Source organism: Delphinapterus leucas, chromosome 17 (genome assembly GCF_059928025.1).
Source record: "Delphinapterus leucas isolate spDelLeu-1000000601 "Yukka" chromosome 17, BTC_Dleu_Yukka2, whole genome shotgun sequence".
NCBI lineage: Eukaryota > Metazoa > Chordata > Mammalia > Artiodactyla > Monodontidae > Delphinapterus > Delphinapterus leucas.
The window spans coordinates 78,788,279-78,809,704 of NC_143145.1; the positions used below are offsets into that span (position 1 = coordinate 78,788,279).

Below are 21,426 nucleotides of genomic sequence, written 5' to 3' on the forward strand. Positions count from 1 at the left end.
GAGGATATTTCTTGGCAAACCAAGAAACCAATGTCAGTGAATCAGTTTTAACTGCTTCTGATCTTACACTAAATATAAAATATTTCAAAATGATGTATTTTTTCTTCGATTCGCTCCAGTGAGCCTTTTCCAACCTTCCATAGTGAATTTCCTAAAGGCAGCTTTGTTTTTTGGGAAAAGAACCCTAACCATGCTGGGATGCCCTGCTCCTAAGAAGGCAGCAAAATCGAGGTAAACAAAAGGAAATTAGCAAAGAGGAAATCATTCTGCTTTGGAAAAAGTGTTTTCATAAATTACATGAAACTAGTGCCTTTTCTTTTTTTAAAATTAAAAAAAAAATTGAAGCGTAGTTGATTTACTAGTGCCTTTTCAAATTGAGGATTCCGAACCCTAAGAACATATAAGTAGCTTTTGATATTAATATGTTAATAGATGAAGTTGCCCTGAAATGCTCCGGCACAGCCTCCTATTCCTCTTTTTCCGATATCAGAAAGTACATCATTAAGTTTAGGCAAATGTGACAAGTAGGCGACAGTTAGAGGTAGAGTTTCAAATAATTTATTTTCCATTCCTTGCTTTACAGCGCTTTGTCACTATTCTGTGTCTACACCTTGAATGTCCTTTTCTGAATAATAGTGGCATGATGTATCGACGATGACATCTTAAGTGCCACAGCACCTGAAAATAATGTACGCTAAATCTCAGTTTATCTGCAGATGGATGGCTGCTCCGCACCATTAGGAGTGGATACGGAGAGAGGGGTGCTTTCTCTGCTGTTTTTCAGTTTTTCAAAGCTCCCATTTTGTTACTCAGACATTTTACTTCCAGTCTTCTTGTCTTCTTAAAAATTCCAATACTTAACATCTTCCTTCTTTCAACCCTCAGTATCATAAGTGTAGTCAAGACATGAACCTTTCTTTTTCCTTTTCTAATTTTGTAGCTCTTTCCCAGTGCGCTGAGAATGGATAGTTTGGGTGTGATAGGGCACGGGTGAGAAACTCGGCTCCGGAAACTCAAAATCTAGTGGGAGATCTGCTACAACTCTCACGGTTGACTCTTTGGGACCGAGGAAAGCAGTTAAGTCAGGGCACAAAAACCAGGACGTGCTCTTGGTGACTCCTTTTCTTCTGTGACTCTGTGTTGAATTGTGGCCTAGCTCCGAGGAAGGGTCTTGATGACTGTAGTTTTCAGAAAAATGGTTTTCAGGTTCAGTTACACCTGTTGTCATAGGTGCATTGAATACTTCTGATTTTTCAACGCTTACAGCAGCCTGTGATTCTTTCACGTTTTACTTTTGCCCATTAAAAGAGTAGATTAAAAGAATATTACAAGTTAAAGATGACACATGTGGAATCTAAAAGATGACACAAATGAACTTATTTACGAAACAGAAACGACTCACAGAGAGAGCAGACTTGTGGTTGCCAAGGGAGAGGTGGAGAGGGATGCAGTGGGAGTTTGGGATTAGCAGATGCAGACTATTGTATATAGGATGGATAAACAACACGGTCCTGCTGTAGAGCACAGGGAACTATATTCAATATCCTGTGATAAACCACAGTGGAAAAGAATATGAGAAAGAACGTATATATATGTGTATAACTGAATCATTTTTGCCGTACAGTAGAAATTAACATTGTAAATCAACTATACTTCAATTTAAAAAAAAGGAATACTACAAGTGAAAGGTGAATTTTTCTTAAACTCAGGCAAACTGATTCTTCTTATTTTAAAAAAAAAATCCCTTAGCCCTCCCTACAGCTACCTTTCGATTTGTTTTCTGATGCTCACTGCCCACCTTCTAGGCTGAGCTGGCCCTGCCCCACTTGTTCATCCTGATGTCTTTACACTCTGCCTCTGCTCCTTTCATTGTATTGCAGCCGCCTTCTCAATAATCTTAAAGACATCAATCCGACGTCTCTTTCTGTCCTTTTTTTCTTTTCTTTTTTGTAGCTATTGTCGCTTTGTTGTGGTAGAGCCTTGACCCCGCTAACCATGCTTTCTTCCAGAAAGTCTTTTCTCGTTGGTCCTAACAGGACTTTGGAATTTTCTGGGTTTCCTCCTGCGTATTTGATGGTCCCCTTTCCCTCATCTCACCCTTACCCAAAGCTCAGTCCTTACCCTTCCGTTGATCTCTTCTGGGACTTGACCCCTGGGTGAGCTGACCTTATAAGGCCGTCTCTCTGGGTATCTAGGGATGTCTGCAGTCTGCACCTCGAGCCCCTACTTCTCCAGGCAATTCTGGTTCTGCATCTCTTACTGATGGGACCCAGTTTGACTGTAATGATGTAACTTTCAACACCTAAAACTGGACTCATCCTACTTTTGGTTAGTGGTTTAGGACGGAGACCCATTATCCCTTTCCCTTCGTATCTGTTGGTTCATGTTCCCTCTATCTCCAGCTCCAATCTATCTGTCTATCAGATGCCTGTCGAGGCCTCGGAGGGTGGGTAGAATTTGGGTAAGCGGCAAGATGGGGGGAACAGCATTTCAAGTGAGTGTAACAGAAACGGGACGGGGAGGGTGTTGTGAGGAGTCAGGAGTCCCACTTGATTTGAGTATTTGGGGATAGTTGGGGAAGGATGGGGTTGGAGAAATTTAAGCCCTGTATGGGCAGGCAATGAAGGAAGTTAGAGATTTTGAACAGAGAAATACGGTGAGAGAGCAGTGTTAGAGAGAGATTGGTTGAGCTTTGAAATGCAAATGATTAAGGGTCAGCAAAGCCTTGGTGAGTTGGAGATAAAGGGGTGGGGGTCCCCGGGGGGTTGGGGACTCCATGAAGAAAACAGTGAGACGGTGCCTTTGAAGGGAATGGATGTCAGTTCTGGAAATACTCAGCTTGAAGTGGCTCGAAGCCACTTGAAAGGAAATGTCCATTAAGCATTTGAAGATAGAAGACACAGAACCTGTGTGAGTACAGGGCTGGGGAGAGAAACGTGTGAGTCATAATTGCCTTTTCAGTTTTTACTGCTTTTTCCATTCCTCATGATTCATTCTTTTGTACTCTAATGCAGTTGTGTTATTTGTGTTAATAATAAACCTCATTTATCTTGACGATAGCTTTCTGTTAGGCTGCCACGAACTGTTCAAACTTATTTTTTCTCGGTGACAAATAAATGATTATAAGGCTACGGCTTGTCACAGTTTCATAACTTTGGACACATTTATCTATCGCTGTGAGTTAAGTACATTAAGATGAACGTTTCGCAGGTACTCATGGCGTAGCGGCATAATCAATGGCAGGAAATTGGAATTTGTGAGCCCTTCAGCAAAAGAGCAAAGATTTTCTCTAAAACTGTAAAAGGTTGCTTTACCGTTATTATCCTAGGGTCAGATTTTTTTTAATAGGAAGGAATGAGGGTCGTGATGCTGACAGAGTAATACTGGGTCTTTGCTCTTTTATGTCTCTGTAATAACGTACACTGTTAACACACGGGGCCACGTGCACGGAGGCCTTGGTGGGTGGGGTGGAGGAAGAATGGCAAGAGGTGAGGAAAGACTCAGCTTTAACTGATACCCCAGTTTGGGAGAAAGACAGAACATTTTGCTTCTTGAGGAAGAGTCACTGAGGCGGGTGGGGAACTGCCCCTCGCTCCCGCTGAGGAAGAATCGTCTGTTGTTCAGCTGTTTTGCTTCTCGAGGAAGAGTCACTGAGGCGGGTGGGGAACTGCCCCTTGCTTCCGCCGAGGAAGAATCATGTGTTGTTCCGCTGTTCTTGTTGGCAAGCTTGGTAGGAGTTTGGGTTCAGACTGCAAGAGGCAAGCCCTCTGCCACCTGCTGTCCCGTGTGTTTGCAGGCAAAGAAGGTCTAGGCTCCAGAGACCTTCGTGAGGCCAAGTCCTGCCTGTGTCATCGGAGGAGTGAGCTGGCTGAGCAGAGGGGCCCCTCTGAGTCGAGGCAGCGGGCGGAGTCAGCACACCCTCCAACCCTTGTCCTCCTTAGAAACGAGCAGTGTTGATGACCTTGGGCTGCACTGCAAACTGGAAAGCTGCTTGCCGCCCTCCAAGGCATCACCCCGCTTCTCTGCCTTTGTGGGTCACGTGTAACTAAAGCTAAGGAGGGCGAAATGTGATAGGAATAAGGGGTAAAGAGAGCCCAACGGGAGGACAGAGAAGGTGTGAAGAAGCCAAGCTTTAAGGCGTAGCTCTCCTTACGGTATAGGGAGACATGCTCCAAGAGGTGGTGGCTTGCGAAGTTCGCAGAGCTAGGAGCTGAAACAAGCGTCTAAGGCTGGTGGCTCCCAGCTCAGAAGTCTTTTATGAGAGCTGTTGCCTCTAAGAAGTTAGCACTAGAGTCGCACAAGTGCAGTGTTGCCCCTTGCCGTTCTGCCCTCTGCTGTAGACCTGCCCCGCCCCAGAGCGTGTCTGCACTGTTAGACTTGGAAATGAGTCTCCCATGTGCCCTCAGCAGATAACTGTCTGCTTGGACCGCTGCTAAGCCTCCCTGGGACTCCATGGGCTGCGTCATCATTATCTAAACCATATCCTTAGTATCAAATGCCTTTCCGTTCAAATCCATTTGTCCCCAGACAAATTTCAGAGCACATGTCCTCAATATGTGCATATTTATTACTAAATTAATTCATGCACTAATATGTGTTATAGATGTACTGATATGTATATTATATATATAATATATAATCTATTTTGTGTAGCATAGGAAAATTGAAATGAAAAGACATTGGATAAAAGTAAATGTAAGCAGATGTTCTAATATGTTCTTTTTGAGCATCAGTAGATCATTTTGTCCCTGACCCTTTGCCAGAGGAGCCATGTTTAGTCTTAGAAGAACAAATTGCAAACACTGTCACATTAATTGTTAGAGCCCTTTGTCTTTATTCCTGTTGCTTCTAATCTTGTTCAGATTTAAACCTCCATTCATCTCCACACTTTTTTTCTCGTCACACACTTTTTGTTTGTTTGTACAACCTGTATTAGAGTTCTCAGGAGAAACAGTATATGTATATTCTGAGACAGAGAGAGGAGAGTTAAGATTTATTTTAAGGAACTGGAAAATCTGAAGTATGCAGGGCAGGCCAGAGGCTGGAAATGCAGGTAGGATTTTTTCACTCCGGAGGTAGAATTCCTTCTCCTTCAACTGATTGGATGAGGCCCACCCACATAATGGAGGGTAATTCTGCTTTGCTCAGTCAACTGATTTAAATGTTACCACAGCTAAAAAATACCTTCAGAGCAACATCCAGACTGATGTTTGACCAAACAACTGGGCACCATAGCCTAGCCATGTTGACACACAAAGTTAATCATTGCACACCTGTATCATAATCTTCTGTTGGAACTTTCGTGGTAGCTACCTAGCTTACCTTCCCACCTCCCACGCCAAATACTTCCCTCCATCCCCGTTCTGTCGGAAGAACCTTTGAAAGGGGATTTTGATTGATTCTAAGCAGCATAAGTAATAATAATATTCACTGCAATAATATATTGCTTTAGTGTTCCCCAAAGCACAGGTATGATAAAATTTAAACCTCTGTGCCATCCTAACCCCTCTAACTTTCCAGCCCCATCTCTCCTGTCACTGCTGGTCTTATGTGCCCTCTAGTTACCCCCAAAGTACTCAGTTCTTCACAGGCACTGATGATTTTCCTGTCTCTATGGCTTTGCTCTATGAAACAGAACCAACACTAATATAAGGCAAAATGTAAGATGATAGAAATAAAGAAGGGGCTGAGGGAGACGGGAAGGTGATGTGAATAATTCAGGCTTCTCAGACCTGAAAAAACTTCATTAAGCTGGGGAGAAAGGAAAGGGGGAGATAGACGGTGTTAGGCGCTGAATTTTCCCCCCCCGCCCCTCCCGCCTCACCAACCAATTCATATGTTGAAGCCTTAGCTCCTAATACAGCAGAATGTGACTGTGTTTGGGGACAGGATCTTTACAGAGGCTATTAGGTGAAAATGAGGTCACTAGTGGGGGCCCTTGTCCAGTATGACTGGTGTCCTTATAAGAAAAGGAAATTTGGACACAGACATGCACAGAGGAAAGACCATGTGAGGTCAAGGGAGATGGTGGGCGTCCGCAAGCCAAGGAGAGAGGCTTCGGGAGAAACCAACCCTGCCCACACCTTGATCTCGGACTTCACGCCTCCAGAACTTTCAGAAAATAAACTTCTGTGGTTTAAGCCACCTAGTCTGTGGCACTTTGTTATGGCAGCAAACTAATATGGGTGGAGTGAGGCAGGGCTCAGGGAACACAAGCCGAGAGGCAGCAAAAATGTAGAGTGTGTGATGGGTGTGGACTGCTCATCTATGTGCCTACTACCGGTTACAGCTGGTTTCCAGAATGTGTTGGAAATTTGCCTGGTCCTTGAATTAACCATCCTCTAGTGGCTTGGAAAGGGGATTTCTGATGATGTTTTGTTTGGTCTTAATGAGAGAAAGCACCTCCAAGAGAGGGGCGTTTCTCAGTAAATACCAGGCTGGAGCTTTGTCTCTGAAGTTTGGGTTCCTTGTGGAGTGTGAGGGAAGAATCTCTTTTGCTCCTTACTGGAGTATCAGCTGATGGTAAGACCCAGGTGGTAGAGCAGACAACAGGTGGTAGAGATTCTCTTGCTATTTTCGTTCTGTGTTATTGTACTGGTCACACAAGGGTCATAGCGATCTTCTGTTATCCTTTTTAGCTTGAGTTAGTGGAAGTGCCAGGATGTCCCTTAATTTTTCTTTTCTTTCTTTCTTTCTTTTTTTTTTTTTTAAAATAGACTGTATATTTTAAGAACAGTTTTAGATTTACAGGAAAATTATGAGAATAGTACAGAAAATTCCCACCTGACCTACACCCAGTTTCCCCTGTTATTAACATCTTACATTAGTATGGTACATTGGTTATAATTAGTGGACCAATCTCAATACACTGAGTATTTTATTCAGTTTCCTTCATTTTCATCTAATGTCCTTTTTCTGTTCCAAGATCTCACCTATGACACCACTTTACATTTAGTTCTCATGTTTCCCTAGACTCCTCTTGGCTGTGACATTGTCTCAGGCTTTCTTTGTTCTTTGACGACCTTGACAGTTTTGCGAAATACTGGTCAGGTATTTTGTAGAATGTCCCTCTCTTGAGATTTGTCTGACGTTTCCCTCTGGGTTAGACTGGGGTTATGGGTTATTGGGAGGAAGAGCACACAGGAAAAATGTCCTTTTCATCACATCATGTCCAGGGTGCCTATATCAACATGTCTGATGACTGCCGACGTTGGCCTTGGTCACCTGGCCCAGGTGGTGTTGGCCATATTTCTCCACCATCAAGTATTCCATACTGTACTCTTTTATTGGGGGGGGGAGGGGGGTGTGGCGGTGTGCTGCGAGGCTTGTGGATCTTGGTTCCCCGACCAGGGATTGAACCCGGGCCCCAGCAGTGAAAGCACCGAGTCCTAACCACTGGACTGCCAGGGAATTCCCCCATACTGTACTCTTTAAAACGAGATTGCCATGTACAGCACACACTTAAGGAGTAGAGACCCTCAATTTTTTAAACACAAAAACATGTGAAGTAGTTTTTGAGGAACAGGTGTGAGTGATGATGTTGCTGAATTATGGAGGAGTGACAAAAAAACAAACAAAAAACCCCCAAACATACTTTTTTTGGTTTGTTTTGTTTCAGAAAAAAAAAAAAAAAAAAGCTCCATACTGTCGCTATGAGAAATAAGAAAAATGTTGATTTGAACTTTGCAATTTGTGGAATAAAAATAGATTTCAACCTTGGGCTTTTTTTGTTGATTTAATTAAGGCAATCAGTTCTTATCTGTACCACTGTACACTTATCTGTACCACTGGGGCTACAAAGCTATTGTTGCAGCCGGAAAAGGAAAGATTAAATTGGTCTGTCTTTCATTACTAACTGAAAGGTTATAGAACATCGCTTTCTTAAAGGCAGTGCCTTGACAGTTACATTTACTGGACAATCCAAGTTCATGCGGGCTTTTCATAGCCTGACCTGTCCTGGGTGACCGTTTCTATTATAGGCAGAGGACCTCATTACTTCCCCCTAGTGGTCAGATTTATAATCTTGAATTCTAGTTGGACAAATTCAGCAGGAGAAACTTCAAAGTTAATGGCAGTCCTCATGATAATTTTCCTTAATATTTTAATATGGATGCTAAAATGACATGGTGATTGAATTTTAGTATGTCTTTTTGGATTAAAACTAGTTTTTAAATGGCTCACTGTTTTCAGGCAGCAAGTAATGGTAACTTGATTAAAAGCTAAAGTGATGAAGGTTAGTATTCTAGGCGGAAGGTTTACCTTGCTACTGTTCCACTGAGAACCTCAGCGGCCATTTGATTTTAACCAGGGAATTGAATCTGGCTTCTTGCAAGCGTTTTATGAGCACTGTAGGAGCAAGTGCACATTCTAGATAAACCTGAAGACTACAGAGCTTTACGGGGCTAGTAGTGGGAGAATCTTCTGGAGTATTGTTTGTCATTCCTTCACAGGTAAAATTTTATCTCCAGGGCAGGAAATGGCTTTCGTTTAGAGTTCTCCATCAGCATTCATTATGTTACCATGCTTTAAAAAGATGCAGCGCCTTTTATAGAATGCTATCTGTCTACATATCCTTAGAGAGTGGAAAGAACTTACAGAATTGGAGACCAGTTTTGTTATTATCCTTGATGGAAATACTGGGTGACACAGTACTTGAGTATGTAGGTGGTAATCCTTCGAATGAGTTCTGGTGTTTGTGCCCAGACCGGAGTTCTGTTTTATTGAGAGCCAGAGGGGATGCTGTGTAAGGAAAGGCAGCTAAATCAGTGTGAAATCTGCGAGTCTTCTTAGATGTGCTCCTGATTAGGACAAAAGCAGAACTTGAGTGGCATTCAGCACTGCTTCTGTTCAGAAATGAGAAGGGAGGAATTCATACAGAGAACCAATATTAAACCAGTCACCTCTGTGTCTGTTCGTGATACTCTCGTTGCCTATGACACCATACAGATATGGTCAAGGAGCAGTTGATAACGTCTTTGTTTTCCTGAGCGGAAGTACATTTAGTAACGAGGTTACCTGTCTGTTCTTGCTCACCCAGCTCCACCTGATACACTGGAACTCCACCTTGTTTGGCAGTATCGATGAGGCTGTGGGGAAGCCCCGTGGAATCGCCATCATTGCCTTGTTTGTTCAGGTAAATGGTCTCCTGCTATGATTGCTATATTGTGCAGAGATGCTTATTTCTAATTCATTTTGCAAAAGGTTTTTTGTTCTCTCTCATTTTTACTACTTAGAGGTGACATTAAACACCTATACAGAGAGCACTGATACTTTAAAAATGGAAAACTTGATCTCTCTGGGTCAAGGATGAGCAGCCATATTCACTGGTAGAAAATGATTCATTGGCTTATTAGAACTTTTCTTCGGAGTGGCATTCAGGGTCTTTGGAGAAAGGAGTTAGAAAACGTCTCCTGAAGGCAGAGTTCATTTTATTATTGAAAAAGAATTTCAGAAAATATTTTTGGACCTCGCCTTCCTGCAAAATCTAAGAGAAATCAATACTATAATCATGTAGTAGATTCCTTTAGCTATTCGTTATTAATAATTTTCACTCTAAGATGATTTGAAGTGCCTTGTAGAAAACACTGATAAAATGAGAGCGGCAAAGACCTTGGTGGATATAGTCAATGCAAAGTTTAGATTTGAGCTCTTTGGTGGGCAAAAAGAATATTATATAAATTTAGTGAAACATACAGAAGCAGACCATATGCTTTCAAAGGTAAAATTTTAATTTACTTCCTAAAGTGAATCTTTTAAACTTTGTCTTGATGTAATTACTTGATGTAATAAAAGATTGAGAGGTGAAGGAGACCCTGGAAATTGTAGGCTTCCCCCTTCCGCCTCTTATAGAAGGGAAACCAAGGGCCAAAGAGGCCACGTCATTGTTTATAGTCATACAGGGATTTGATGTCACCAGTCAGGACCAGAAACCATTGTCCACTCTGTGTGGTTCCAGGCTGCCTTTGGATAACCTAGTGGTCCTTAATAACTTAATTTTCCAAAGAGTGCTGAGGAAGGGGCCTTTTGAAACCTCTTTTTTTTCGGGGTGGCATATATTTCAATAGTATTAATTCCAACAATTTCCTGTTATAAATACCTCTAAGATATTTCTTTATTGATGTTTGAAAGTAGGCTTCCAGTTTTATTTAGGCTTTTAGTATTTTGAAATCCATGTTTTTAAAGTATAACACATGTCATGGAATTTAAAACAAATCCTTACATTTTAAGATAAATCTTCTTCTCAATTCATTTCATGTGCTTTTCACAGGCAGGGCCCTATATTCCTTCTATTTTATATCTGCATTGTATAAGGAGAATGGAATCACAAAATGTTGATGAAAAATGTTTCAAATTATACTACAAATATATTTTGATAATCTTTAGTATATTGAAAATAATAACTGTTAAAGTCCATCTTTTGTAACCTGAGAAAGTGAACAGAGCATCCAGATTTGACAGCATGAGGCAGTAGAAGTAGAAGGCAATGTCTCATTATTAAAAAAAATAAGAATAAAATAAAAATAAGAACACAAATAACCAAATAGTCATCTGTAGGAGGGGAGGGAACATGTTAGTTTCATCTTTGGAGGCGGTACTCAATACATACTTGTGAATGGAATTCAGTATGATAACTTGATGTTTTCACTTACTGCTTCTCAGTGTAGAACAGCTGACATGCAGTAATAGTGCACTAGATTGGAAGCCGAGTCTCTTGGGACCAAACATCGCCGTTCCCTGGACCAGCTCATTACTGGAGGCAGGCAAAGCTTGGGGGCTTGTACTCTGGCTCTAACTTTCCATAGGAGAGAAAATCCAGGTTATCTACGTGAAAATGCCTTTCTCGGGAGAGAACAAAGTCGCAGAAACTATAGAGCAAACATTCACGGAGGAAAGAAGGGCTGATCGGGAGTGTCAGCTGAGGCAGAGAGGAAAGGACTGCATGCGGGGGTCTTGCACTTAGGTCAGAGGCTGGGAGAAGCAGAGGGGAGGAAGTCCAGGCAGTGAGGATAGACTTCCCTTTCAGGAAGCTTGACTCAAAGACAGATGGGGTGATAACTAGTGGTGATGTGCACAGCAAGGTTTAGATTGTTTCATATTGAGATCCAAGATGGGCCTGTGTTTTTATTCTGAGCAAAAAGGGCTAGCGTAGATGTTGTTTAAACATACCAGCAAGAAAGGGGATAATTGATGTAGAAAAGCCTCAGAGGAGGTGGAAAGGCGTGGGATGAGAGCTTAGGTGGATGGACTGACCCTGGACAGGACGGGCCCCACCCCTTCTCCGAAATAGAGGGCCAGGAGGAAAGGGTGGGCACAAACGGCACACATTTTTAGGTGAAGAAAGCCAGGAATTTAGGGGAGTTTATGCCTGATGACCTGTACTATCTCTGAGACATGCAAAACAAAATTATTTATAGAGCAAAGGAAATATGGGTGTGGGATTGGGTTTTGAGATAGCGCAGGAGGGGAATGACAATAGACTTGACGGTCCTTGTGGGAGACCCACTTGAGATTGGACATCACAGATGGTACAGGACAGCGGATCGTGGGCTGTTCTCCATCCAGGGAGAGGAGCAGAGAATTCTAGCAATTTTCTTTTTTTTTTGGCCGTGCCCCGCATCATGTGGGATCTTAGTTCCCCGAGCAGGGATCAAACCCATGCCCCCTGCAATGGAAGCACAGAGTCTTAACCACTGGACTGCCAGGAAAGTCCCTCTAACAAATTAATTGTTGTATTGACCCGTTACAGAGCATAAGGTTTAGGAGGACGAAGGGATTAGAGAATGGAGAATGGTTGAAGAGGTGTCATTCAGCATAGGCAGGAAGGGAAAGGGATGAAGCCAGGAGGGACCTGAGGGGCGTGACGCCTTGTGATCGGTGAACAGGAAGAGAGAGAAAAGAAGAGAGAGCTGGCCGGATGGGCACTTGTGGTCAGAGGCAATGGTCTTTGTTTGGAGTTGCAGTTTTCAGAGTGAAGACAAATGCAGGGTGTGTTCTCAGGATTGGTTTGCTGAAGTGGGAGGGAGCTGACGGGCATGGACTGAGGGGTAAAGAGACAGGCCAGGGAGGGCACAGGTCGCGCACAGGGATGCTGAAGTCCTCCGGAGTGACGGCAGGAGGGGATGAGCACTGAGAACAACCGGTGGGTCAGTAAGTGACCAGTAGAGCAGGATCGCATCGGGGGAGGGCAGTCCGCTCAGAGGAGGAGGGTGGCTTTGGGCTTGTGGGGTAGAAGACCCATCTAAAAGTGACAGCTGGGAGCTGGCCACAGCTCTCACTCCTGTCTTGAGGGAGACTGTGCAGTGTCCACTCCAAAGGCCTGGGAGGGTGGTGGCCTTGAGCAGACCCCAGGGGTTCACGGAGACCCCCTGGGGGAGGTGGTGGGAGAGCTTGTCAAAGCTGTGGAGTCATCCAGTTTCAGAGGCTGCGGTGGAAAATGAGGGGGGATTAGCGTTAGAAGCGGAAAAGCGCAGGGCCGTGCAGGGCTGAGGTTGTCCGAGAGGAAACTCACCAGAGGGCTGGCATTTGGGGAGGCGGTGAAAGATGGCCGAGGGGAGGGTCAGGAGTTACTGGGTTCCCGGCAGACTCTTGGTCACATGTTGCGTTGCCACCTGGACTGCTGTAGGATTTTAGGGGCTGAGGTGTGCAGAGGATCCATCTATATTTTCTTTTTGGTGGCTGTAACCCCTTCAGACAAAACTTTGACAAAGAAGAAAAGAGACTGAGCAGCAGCTGAAGTTGGTTGCAAAATACAAAGTTTTGCCCATAAGGTAAAGAACCTTTATAGACAGAAGGAGCCAGTAAGAGTTACTAAGTGCTACTTTATGTAAGAACTGTATTCGATGCCGTGTAGCATTCTGATTGAGAGTAGTCTGAATTACAGTGCACCGTGCCCTGTTCTAAGGTTTGTTTTTTAAAAATATTTATTGATTGATTGATTGATTTGTCTACGTTGGGTCTTAGTTGTGGCATGCGGGAATTTTAGTTGCGGCATATGGACTCTTGGTTGCGGCCCGTGGGATCTAATTCCCTGACCAGGGATTGAACCCGGGCCCGGCCCCCTGCATTGGGAGCGCAGAGTCTTAGCCACTGGACCACCAGGGAAGTCCCTGTTCTAAGGTTTTTGTTTGACTGAGTCTTATCTTCAACCCCGTCACTTTTGTCTGCCCCACTGTATAGAGGAGGAAGCTGCAGGACACAGAGGTTAGGTAAACTTGCTCGAGACTGAAAAGAGAGTCAGGGTCAGAACCCAGCATCCAACGCAAGTGACCTTTGCTCCTGGACCACTACACTGTGTGGCCGTACAATGTTCAGATGTGGACTCTTCAAAGAGTTAAGCTCTGACAAGAGATGCATGAAGTAAAGACAGAGCCGACCTGTGGGTGTAATCACCCAAATGCTACATTGTGGTTAAACCAGTGCAACAGAGGGGTCTGTTTCCCCTGAAGATGGGGTGAAGGTGTCTGCCTACAGGTCCAGGCTTTTGCACCCAGGAGTAAGTTTCCCTAAGATATATATGTGCGTGTGTGTGTGTGTGTGTGTGTATATATATACACATATGCACATATTATATATATATATACATTTTTTTAACTTAAGAGAATTCATTTTCTGTTTTTAGTGCCTATCTCAGGAATTGCAAACACTTGGAAAATGATGTCTCAATTATTTTGAACTGATTGGCCTATCTTAGGTTATGTAAGTTTCTTGTCTCACCTCTTTCCTCTGATGCCCTTTCACCTAGCCTGTTTCCCAGTTGGATCACGTGGACAGAAACAGGGAATATAAACATGGTGACAGCTCTTCTAGCTCCTTGTAGGTCATTCTCCAAAAAAAATTTTTTTTAACACCTTTATTGGAGTATAATTGCTTTACAATGGTGTGTGAGTTTCTGCTTTATAACAAAGTGAATCAGTTAACCATATACATATGTTCCCATATCTCTTCCCTCTTGTGTCTCCCTTCACTCCCACCCTCCCTATCCCACCCCTCTAGGTGGTCACAAAGCACCGAGCTGATCTCCCTGTGCCATGCGGCTGCTTCCCACTAGCTATCTATTTTACGTTTGGTAGTGTATATACGTCCAAAATTTATGTGGAAGAGAAAAAGCCAACCGTAACAAGGATTGTTTGTCTGAGGTTATAAATTGTCTCTGCTGTGACTGCCCTCCATTATCATGGACTGTTGAAACTTGGCTGAAAAATGGAAATCAGATTGCATTTACAATTTTTCAAGTTAGAGTCAAGAATATTTAATGTCATATTCTTTTTAAAGTCTCAAATTCTTTGGAACATTTTATACACTGAAAAAATGTAATGATACATAATGCTTTAAAAGAGAAAGCTACTGGGAATTCCATGGTGGTCCAATGGTTAGGACTCAGAGCTTTCACTGACATGGCCTGAGTTCAGTCCCTGGTCAGGGAACTAAGACTGCGCAAGCCACTCAGCAGGGCCCGGAAAAAAAGCACAGAAAGCTACGAACAGCATATCCTTATTTATTTAAGAATAAAAAGGGGATTATAGAACTATGTCCTGTGGTAATCAAGAAATGTCCTGATTTCGGTGACAGGACAATGAGTATGTGTGAAACCATGTACTCATTTTTCTGAGTTAATAAAATTTTTTCAACACGGATAAAATCTTTATAGTCATGACCTAGAAATGCCCAGGGTGAAAATGGAAGGCTTTGGGCATGTGATGAATAATTTTAATTCAGAAATATCCTTGAAATTTCTATATTGCAGTATTATTACTTTATATATATATAGCACAGTGGGTAAACCTGTACTTAGCAAGGTGAATTTGGAATGGATTCTTGGAAATGTCTAGGAACATATCTAATACTTTCTTGTACTGGCTTGTTACTGTTACACCTTTAATTGCCTTCAGTAGATGTGACCTGGCTGTTATTGAAAAGGGCATTTGTTCCCTAGGAAGGACATTCAGGTGAACTTGAACTTCACTTCTGTTGGTTATTTTAAGTAGAAGCTACATATTTAAAAGCTTTATGGTTCTGGTTTATGCTTTACACTTTGCAGATCGGAAAAGAACACGTAGGCCTGAAGGCTGTAACTGAAATCCTCCAGGATATTCAATATAAGGTAAGTCATTCTTTAAAAGAAAATAAAACTACTGGCTGTGTCAGAGGCTTCCAAGCCCACCTTCAGGCTGGGAGATTCCCTAAAAGGACTCACAGCCAAGTGCTTAGCCTCCTGGTTGTGGTTTCTTCCAGCGGAAGGCTACAGTCCCAGAGAAGCGAGCCACAAGCTTCCAGACAGCCCCGCCCCGTGGAGTCGCATAGGGACACACCTGATTCTCCTGGCAGTGATGTCACAACACGTGTGAAGCATTGCCAACCAGGGAAGCTTTCCTGGGCCTTGGTGTCCAGGGATTTTATTGGGGATCAGTATGCCAGCCGGCAATGCCTGAGGGACAGACCTCAGCTACTCTGACTCTAGCCCTCCCCCACCCTGAGCAAAACCGGGCTTTCACCATAAATCACAGTGTTGGGATATACTTATCTGGTCCAGCTGGTGCAGCCTGACCCAAGGCCTCAGGCACACAGAGCCACTCTTCTCAGGCAGCATATTCCAAGGGCTCAGAGACTGTCTCCCAGGAGCCAGCCAGGGGCCAGTCTTGAAGACAGGCCTTTAAAATTTTTTTTGGATTGTGTAGGATTCGAGCAACCCAGGCCAGTTGAGTTACCCCTTTCTGCCTGCTGGTTATAGGAAGGTAGTGTAAATGAAACAAATAAAAATTGTGGCAACCACACTTCAAAGTATTTAAGTAAAAAGAAAAAAAGAGACAAGTACATACAAGCCATAAGATGATATATCCCACAGAAGGTGATTTAGGTTGATTTGAGCCTGTAGCGATTCGGCCTAGCATTGCCGGCAAGCCCAGTTCTCTTATAAACAGTACCTTTTATGCTCACATTGAGTCAGTAGAATCTGAGTGGCCTTGTGGGGGAGAAGTTCAATCCCATGTGGGTGCTGGAGATACCGCACAGGGGTCCAAAGACCCAAGGCCAACCCTAAAATCTGTCTGGAAACAGTCTCGCTAGCTCTAGACTCACTAGCTCAAGCCCAGAGCATCTGGAACCAGGCAAGAACCTCTACAGACGGTCTCCTGAGTGCAGGCTCAGAGTGAATCCAGCCGCCAAGGGAAAGCACAGACTGGTCACAGAAGCTGGTGAAAAGGGGACAAGGACACATTTTCACTGGCATTTGTTGAATAGAAATGGGTTGAGAAATTTTCCTTTATTGCTTCAGCTAATGTGACATCAGTCGTTACGAAATACAGGAGGATGGTGGGAGGTAAGTAAGCTGGATTCTTTAATGTGTCCAGCAGTCCCCAGAAGTAAGGAAGAGAGCAAGAGGTCATGCACTTACCTTCCCTGTTATGTCTGCCTTAGTGGAGTAATCTTATAAGAGACATCCAACTGGCGTGACAGGTCTGTCTGTCTAAGGACCGACATTTTAAATGGGACTATTTAAAATAGTGATCAGAAATGTGAATTGGTGATGGTACAGATAGTTTATTGAAATTTAAATCTAGTTTTGATAAACATGTATTGAAATTTAATATTTTCATCTGAGTGTCAGTTCTCCCTTTCTGGAGGAGGAGAGCATCCAGGATAGGTCCTAGAGCTGAGCTACCAAATCCAAAGGGGGCAAAACGAGAATTTGGGAGGCAGCCCGTCCTGCCAAGAAGGTTAGGAATTGAGATCGTAGTACCAGGAAGAAAGTCATTTCTAAAGAATTCCCTGAGCCAAGGCCTAAGTCTCTGGTGTGGATGCGCCAGGAGCCGGAAAGGTAGCTGACATGGGGCAGATGGACACTGGACGATTTTAAGTTTCACACCTGGAATTATAGGGAAAATTGAGCTGCAGCAGCAGAGAAAAGAGCTACAGACTCAGAGTAGGAGTATCTTGTTGGAATCAAACCCTGGCTGGCTCCAGTGAGAAGACAGATTGACACAAATCTGTGGGGTCTGATAATGCCATTCAGAAAAGACTTCAATCTGGAATCTTAGTGCTCATAAATGTTCTTATTCTAAAATTTAGAAATTTTATGTTAACATGGGGTACATTGTTTTCTGTTTCAGGGGAAGTCCAAAACAATACCCTGCTTTAATCCTAACACTTTATTACCAGGTAAGCATTCATCTGCGTAAGATGAATTTTGTAACTGTGGATATATACGACTGCACTGTTTTCCTCAGAACATACACAACTATATCTTATTAGTTAATAAAGTTTCTTTACAATTTGTATTCCCTGTAGTTGGTACCAGTTTCAGATTGCTCTAAACCTGGGAGTAAACCTTTTGAAATAATAAACACTTTACCACTAGTTCCATTAATCCACGAAGAGGTTTCTTTTGGATTTTCATTCATACAAATTGCCTCCTCTGTGTAAAGCACGGCTGTAATAACATAACCTTGGTATACGTGGAAGATTGGTCAGTGCAGTTCTTATTAATCTCTGGTGTGACATAAACTTTGTATCTAATTTTAAAAGATAACCTCTTTGCAATGATATTATTTAGCTATTATTTCTAAATATTTAGGTATGCCTGAACAGGTAAGAATTGTATATAAAATACTCAAAATATAATTTGTAGATAAAGGTTGTTTTGTACAAAATTTTGGTCTTCACATTTCTCTGCCTAAATTATGTGAAATTTTTTGGCGTTCCAAACAAAACCAAATGCATTGTATCTTCTACTTTCTACATTTAATTGCACTGCTACAAACCAGTTTTTTTCATATGTTGAATACTCACCCATCATATTTAATCACAAATTCTTCTAATTTTTTTTATTCTATCATAATACGATTTCAATATTTTGCTACTGAAGAAGCGATATAGAGGTAGCTAGAACAGCATGGTTAAATGCACAGACTGTTTTCTTGTCTCTCATTTTTATTAAAAAAAATCAGATATATGATTTAACATGCTTAAAAGAATCAAAAGCTCTAAATAATCACACCTGGGAACAACTTAAGCAGTCTCTCCCTTTAAATCCCAATAGTTACAAATTATTGACCTTTTTTGTTTTTTGTATTTTACAAAAATTTATTTTAACTGAATTTTTAAAAAGATAATTTAAACACACAGACTTTGCAGCCAGACCGCTTTCGTTCTCATCCTGGCTCTGGCCAGGATGTTAGCCCAGTGACCGTGGGCATATTACATACCCTCTGTGATTCAGTTTCCCCATCTGAAATGTGCGGGTAATAATGGGACCTATCTCACTGGTTTCTTGTAAGAGTTAAATAAGTTAATGTAAAATGCTTAGAAGAGCACTTCACGTGTAGTAAACATTCAATAGATATTGGGTATAATCAGTCAGGTAAATCATCCAATAAAGTAAAAAAAAAAAAAAAAATGGATACACTTCTCCTCAAGTGAGTAAACTTGATATGTAGTATATATATAGTATATAGTATATATATCAAGTATGTGTATATATAATATAGTATATCAAGTTTATATACATCCAGTTTATACAGCCATATTTAAATATGTATAGTAACCCATTGAGAGAAACTGCTATAAATAATAGAAAGAGGATTCATCATGTTTTTTATTGATTGTTTTCTCCATGATGATTAGATTAAAAACACAAACGTGAGGCTCTAGTTCAAAAATGACATCCGTCTGAGAAGTGTTATTTGGACAGTTTGTAATTTTGAAAATTATTGTTGGAATCTTCCAAATTATTTTTCATTAACTTGCCTTTCCGTGACACGCCCACGTGATGGCACAGACCCTCTGCTGCGCGATTACTGGGTCTACGAAGGCTCTCTCACTATTCCGCCCTGCAGTGAAGGTGTTACCTGGATATTATTCCGATACCCTCTAACAATATCCCAGCTACAGGTGAGTGCAGTGCTTTTAAATCTTCCAGAATGAAGTTCTGAGTTAAAGGTTAAATGTTGTCTCTACAAAAGGGAAACACGTCTGTTTTATGTTTTGGCTCCCTTTGGATCAGTTAGATCAGTCACATCTTTTCAGATAAAAGTTAAATGTCTTGAACCAGTGAAAGCAATGGAAAGGTCAAGGATGAAGAAAACCCAGCTCTCATTTATGATCTGTATTTTAAAAGTCAGTTTTTATAGAGTAAATAGAAGTCAGTGAAATAGCCAAACGTTTGGTTATTATTGTTATTCCTTCATATGGGTTTTCCCAGGCATTAGAGAGAAAAAAGGTCTTGGAAGTAAAGTGAGAATGCCGGTTATTTCTGTAAGTCACATGCAGGCTTTGTAATAGCTCTTTCTTGGCTTGCACAGGAAAATCCTGTATGCAGAGGGTGAGGGCGCTAAAAAGAATGCCCCGGAAAGTTCTGGATTGTTCTCTAGCCCCATTTTTGTTCACCTACCACCCACCTTGGGTACAGCATAGGTGCTCTAAATGCTAATGCACAGCGTGTGTGCCTCCAAGGTGAGCTGTCACTAGGGTGTTAGCTGGCAGAGCAGGAGGCAACATCACTACAAGGTGTTTAAACAATGGTTTTGATATTATTACAAAAAAAGCTTTAAATGTCTCCTATCCCCCAGAGGTCTGTCTAAGGATGTGTTCTGGAAGGCTATACTTGTTCTTCATGATCAGTCTCAAAAGACTTGGGCAGTCCTCTCAATAAACCAAGTTTCCTTTAGAAACTTTTTACAAACTTTTATTATATCCCCTATCATTTTATAAGAAGTTCGAGTTTACTCACTACTCAGGAAAGCCTTCTTTTGTTTGTCCTTAAATCTTTAAAATCCTTCTTTCAACCTTTAACAATTTCTTATTTCTCTTTTTTCTAAGGATTAATTTTAAAGGTGCCCCATTCAGCATCTTCATTGTTTCATTATTTTAGAAACTTTGATCACACCACCTTTGGGCCTTCGTATTTTTAATATGACAAACCCCAATTCCTTTATTTATTCATTCATCTGTTTTTTTCTTACAAGAAACTGTTCCTGACTGCCAACTAGACACAGAGGATGCAGAGATTCAGACACAGTGTTTACTCTTAAAAAGTTCACCATGGAGTGGTGGAGGCAGATGACTGTTAGACAGCTATGTTGTGTCATAAGTAAGGTGCTCTGGAAACACAAAGGACAGAAACCCAATCCGGACTGGGAGGTCCAGGGAATAACTCCTGAAAAATATTAGGAGTTAGTCTAGTAAAGGAGAGGGAAGAAATTAGAAGTTTGAGTCTAATGTTAAGAGTAGAGGTTTGGACTAATGGCATATAGATTTGGAATTTAATAGCCAAGGTGGTAACTGCTGTAACAGATATACCTCAAAACTTCAGTGACTTATCACAGTAAGAATTTATTTTTTACAAATCCAACAAATGTGTTTTTGATTCACAGTGAAGCCTTTTCTTTTTTGCGGTATGTGGGCCTCTCACCGTTGTGGCCTCTCCCGTTGCGGAGCACAGGCTCCGGACACGCAGGATCAGCGGCCACGGCTCACGGGCCCAGCCGCTCCGTGGCATGTGGGATCTTCCCGGACCGGGGCACGAACCCGCGTCCCCCGCATAGGCAGGCGGACTCCCAACCACTACGCCACCAGGGAAGCCCAAGGCTTTTCTTTGTGCATTCAGGGAACTGGGTTGAAAGACACTCTGCCATCTTTAATACCTCACTTCTGGGTCCTTAGGTGTGGTCATGTAGCCAGCAGGAAGGGAAAGAGTGTGGAGGCTCTCAAAGGGGGATTGCTTTTAAAGGGCCAGACCTAGAAATGGCGAACACCATTAATGCTTACATTCTGTTGGCTGGAACTCAATCACATGGCCATACCTGATTGCAGGGGAGGCTGAGAAGTGAATTCTAGCTTCACGTCCAAGAAGAAGAAATGGATTTGATGATCAGATTAGCTCAAGTTGAGGAAGAGGCAAGATAGCCCAGCTGAGTGCAAAACCCCAGTGTAGGTAGAGGAGGTGGCACCACATAGGGAACTAGGGACTTGCCCAAGGGCCTTGGGAACAGCCAGGAGGGAGTGAGTCCAGGACAGGAGAGAGTATCTCCAAGATGTGGAGAAGAAAGGTTAATAGTGACAAATGCTACAGAGAATTTAAATAGGATGCATGCTGCCCACCCAGGTAGAAAATAACTACGCTGTATAAACACGTGCCCAGATGCCGCTGCTGGGTTCTCACCCTTGACTCCTGTTTCTTGGTCTTGTGTGTTCACTGGTGGATCCTGGTATTGACACTTCTCTGTTGCTGAGCTTTGGCTTCTCTTCTCCAGTAGTATTCCTCCACCATCCCTTCCGTTATGCTGCACTCGGTGTTCCAGGTCAACACCCCAGCCCATCCAACCAGTTTGCCTTGAGGCTCTACCATGGAGAAAGCCTTCATTTCTTTTCAGAGTTGCCATCATGCAAACAAGATTCACGAACAAGGACCATCATTGCCAATTAACTGAATTG

General features: G+C 42.5%; 1 protein-coding gene across 1 annotated transcript in view; it reads left to right on the forward strand.

Moving 5' to 3' along the window:
* Positions 1 to 21,426, forward strand: part of CA8 (carbonic anhydrase 8 (inactive)) — a 266,760-nt gene that overhangs the window by 165,032 nt on the left and 80,302 nt on the right. Inside the window, exons 9-12 of the mRNA XM_089899127.1 lie at positions 9,038 to 9,133; positions 15,038 to 15,100; positions 17,106 to 17,154; positions 18,773 to 18,885. Of these exons, the coding sequence (XP_089755253.1) occupies positions 9,038 to 9,133; positions 15,038 to 15,100; positions 17,106 to 17,154; positions 18,773 to 18,885 (321 nt within the window). The remainder of the gene's footprint in view (positions 1 to 9,037; positions 9,134 to 15,037; positions 15,101 to 17,105; positions 17,155 to 18,772; positions 18,886 to 21,426) is intronic.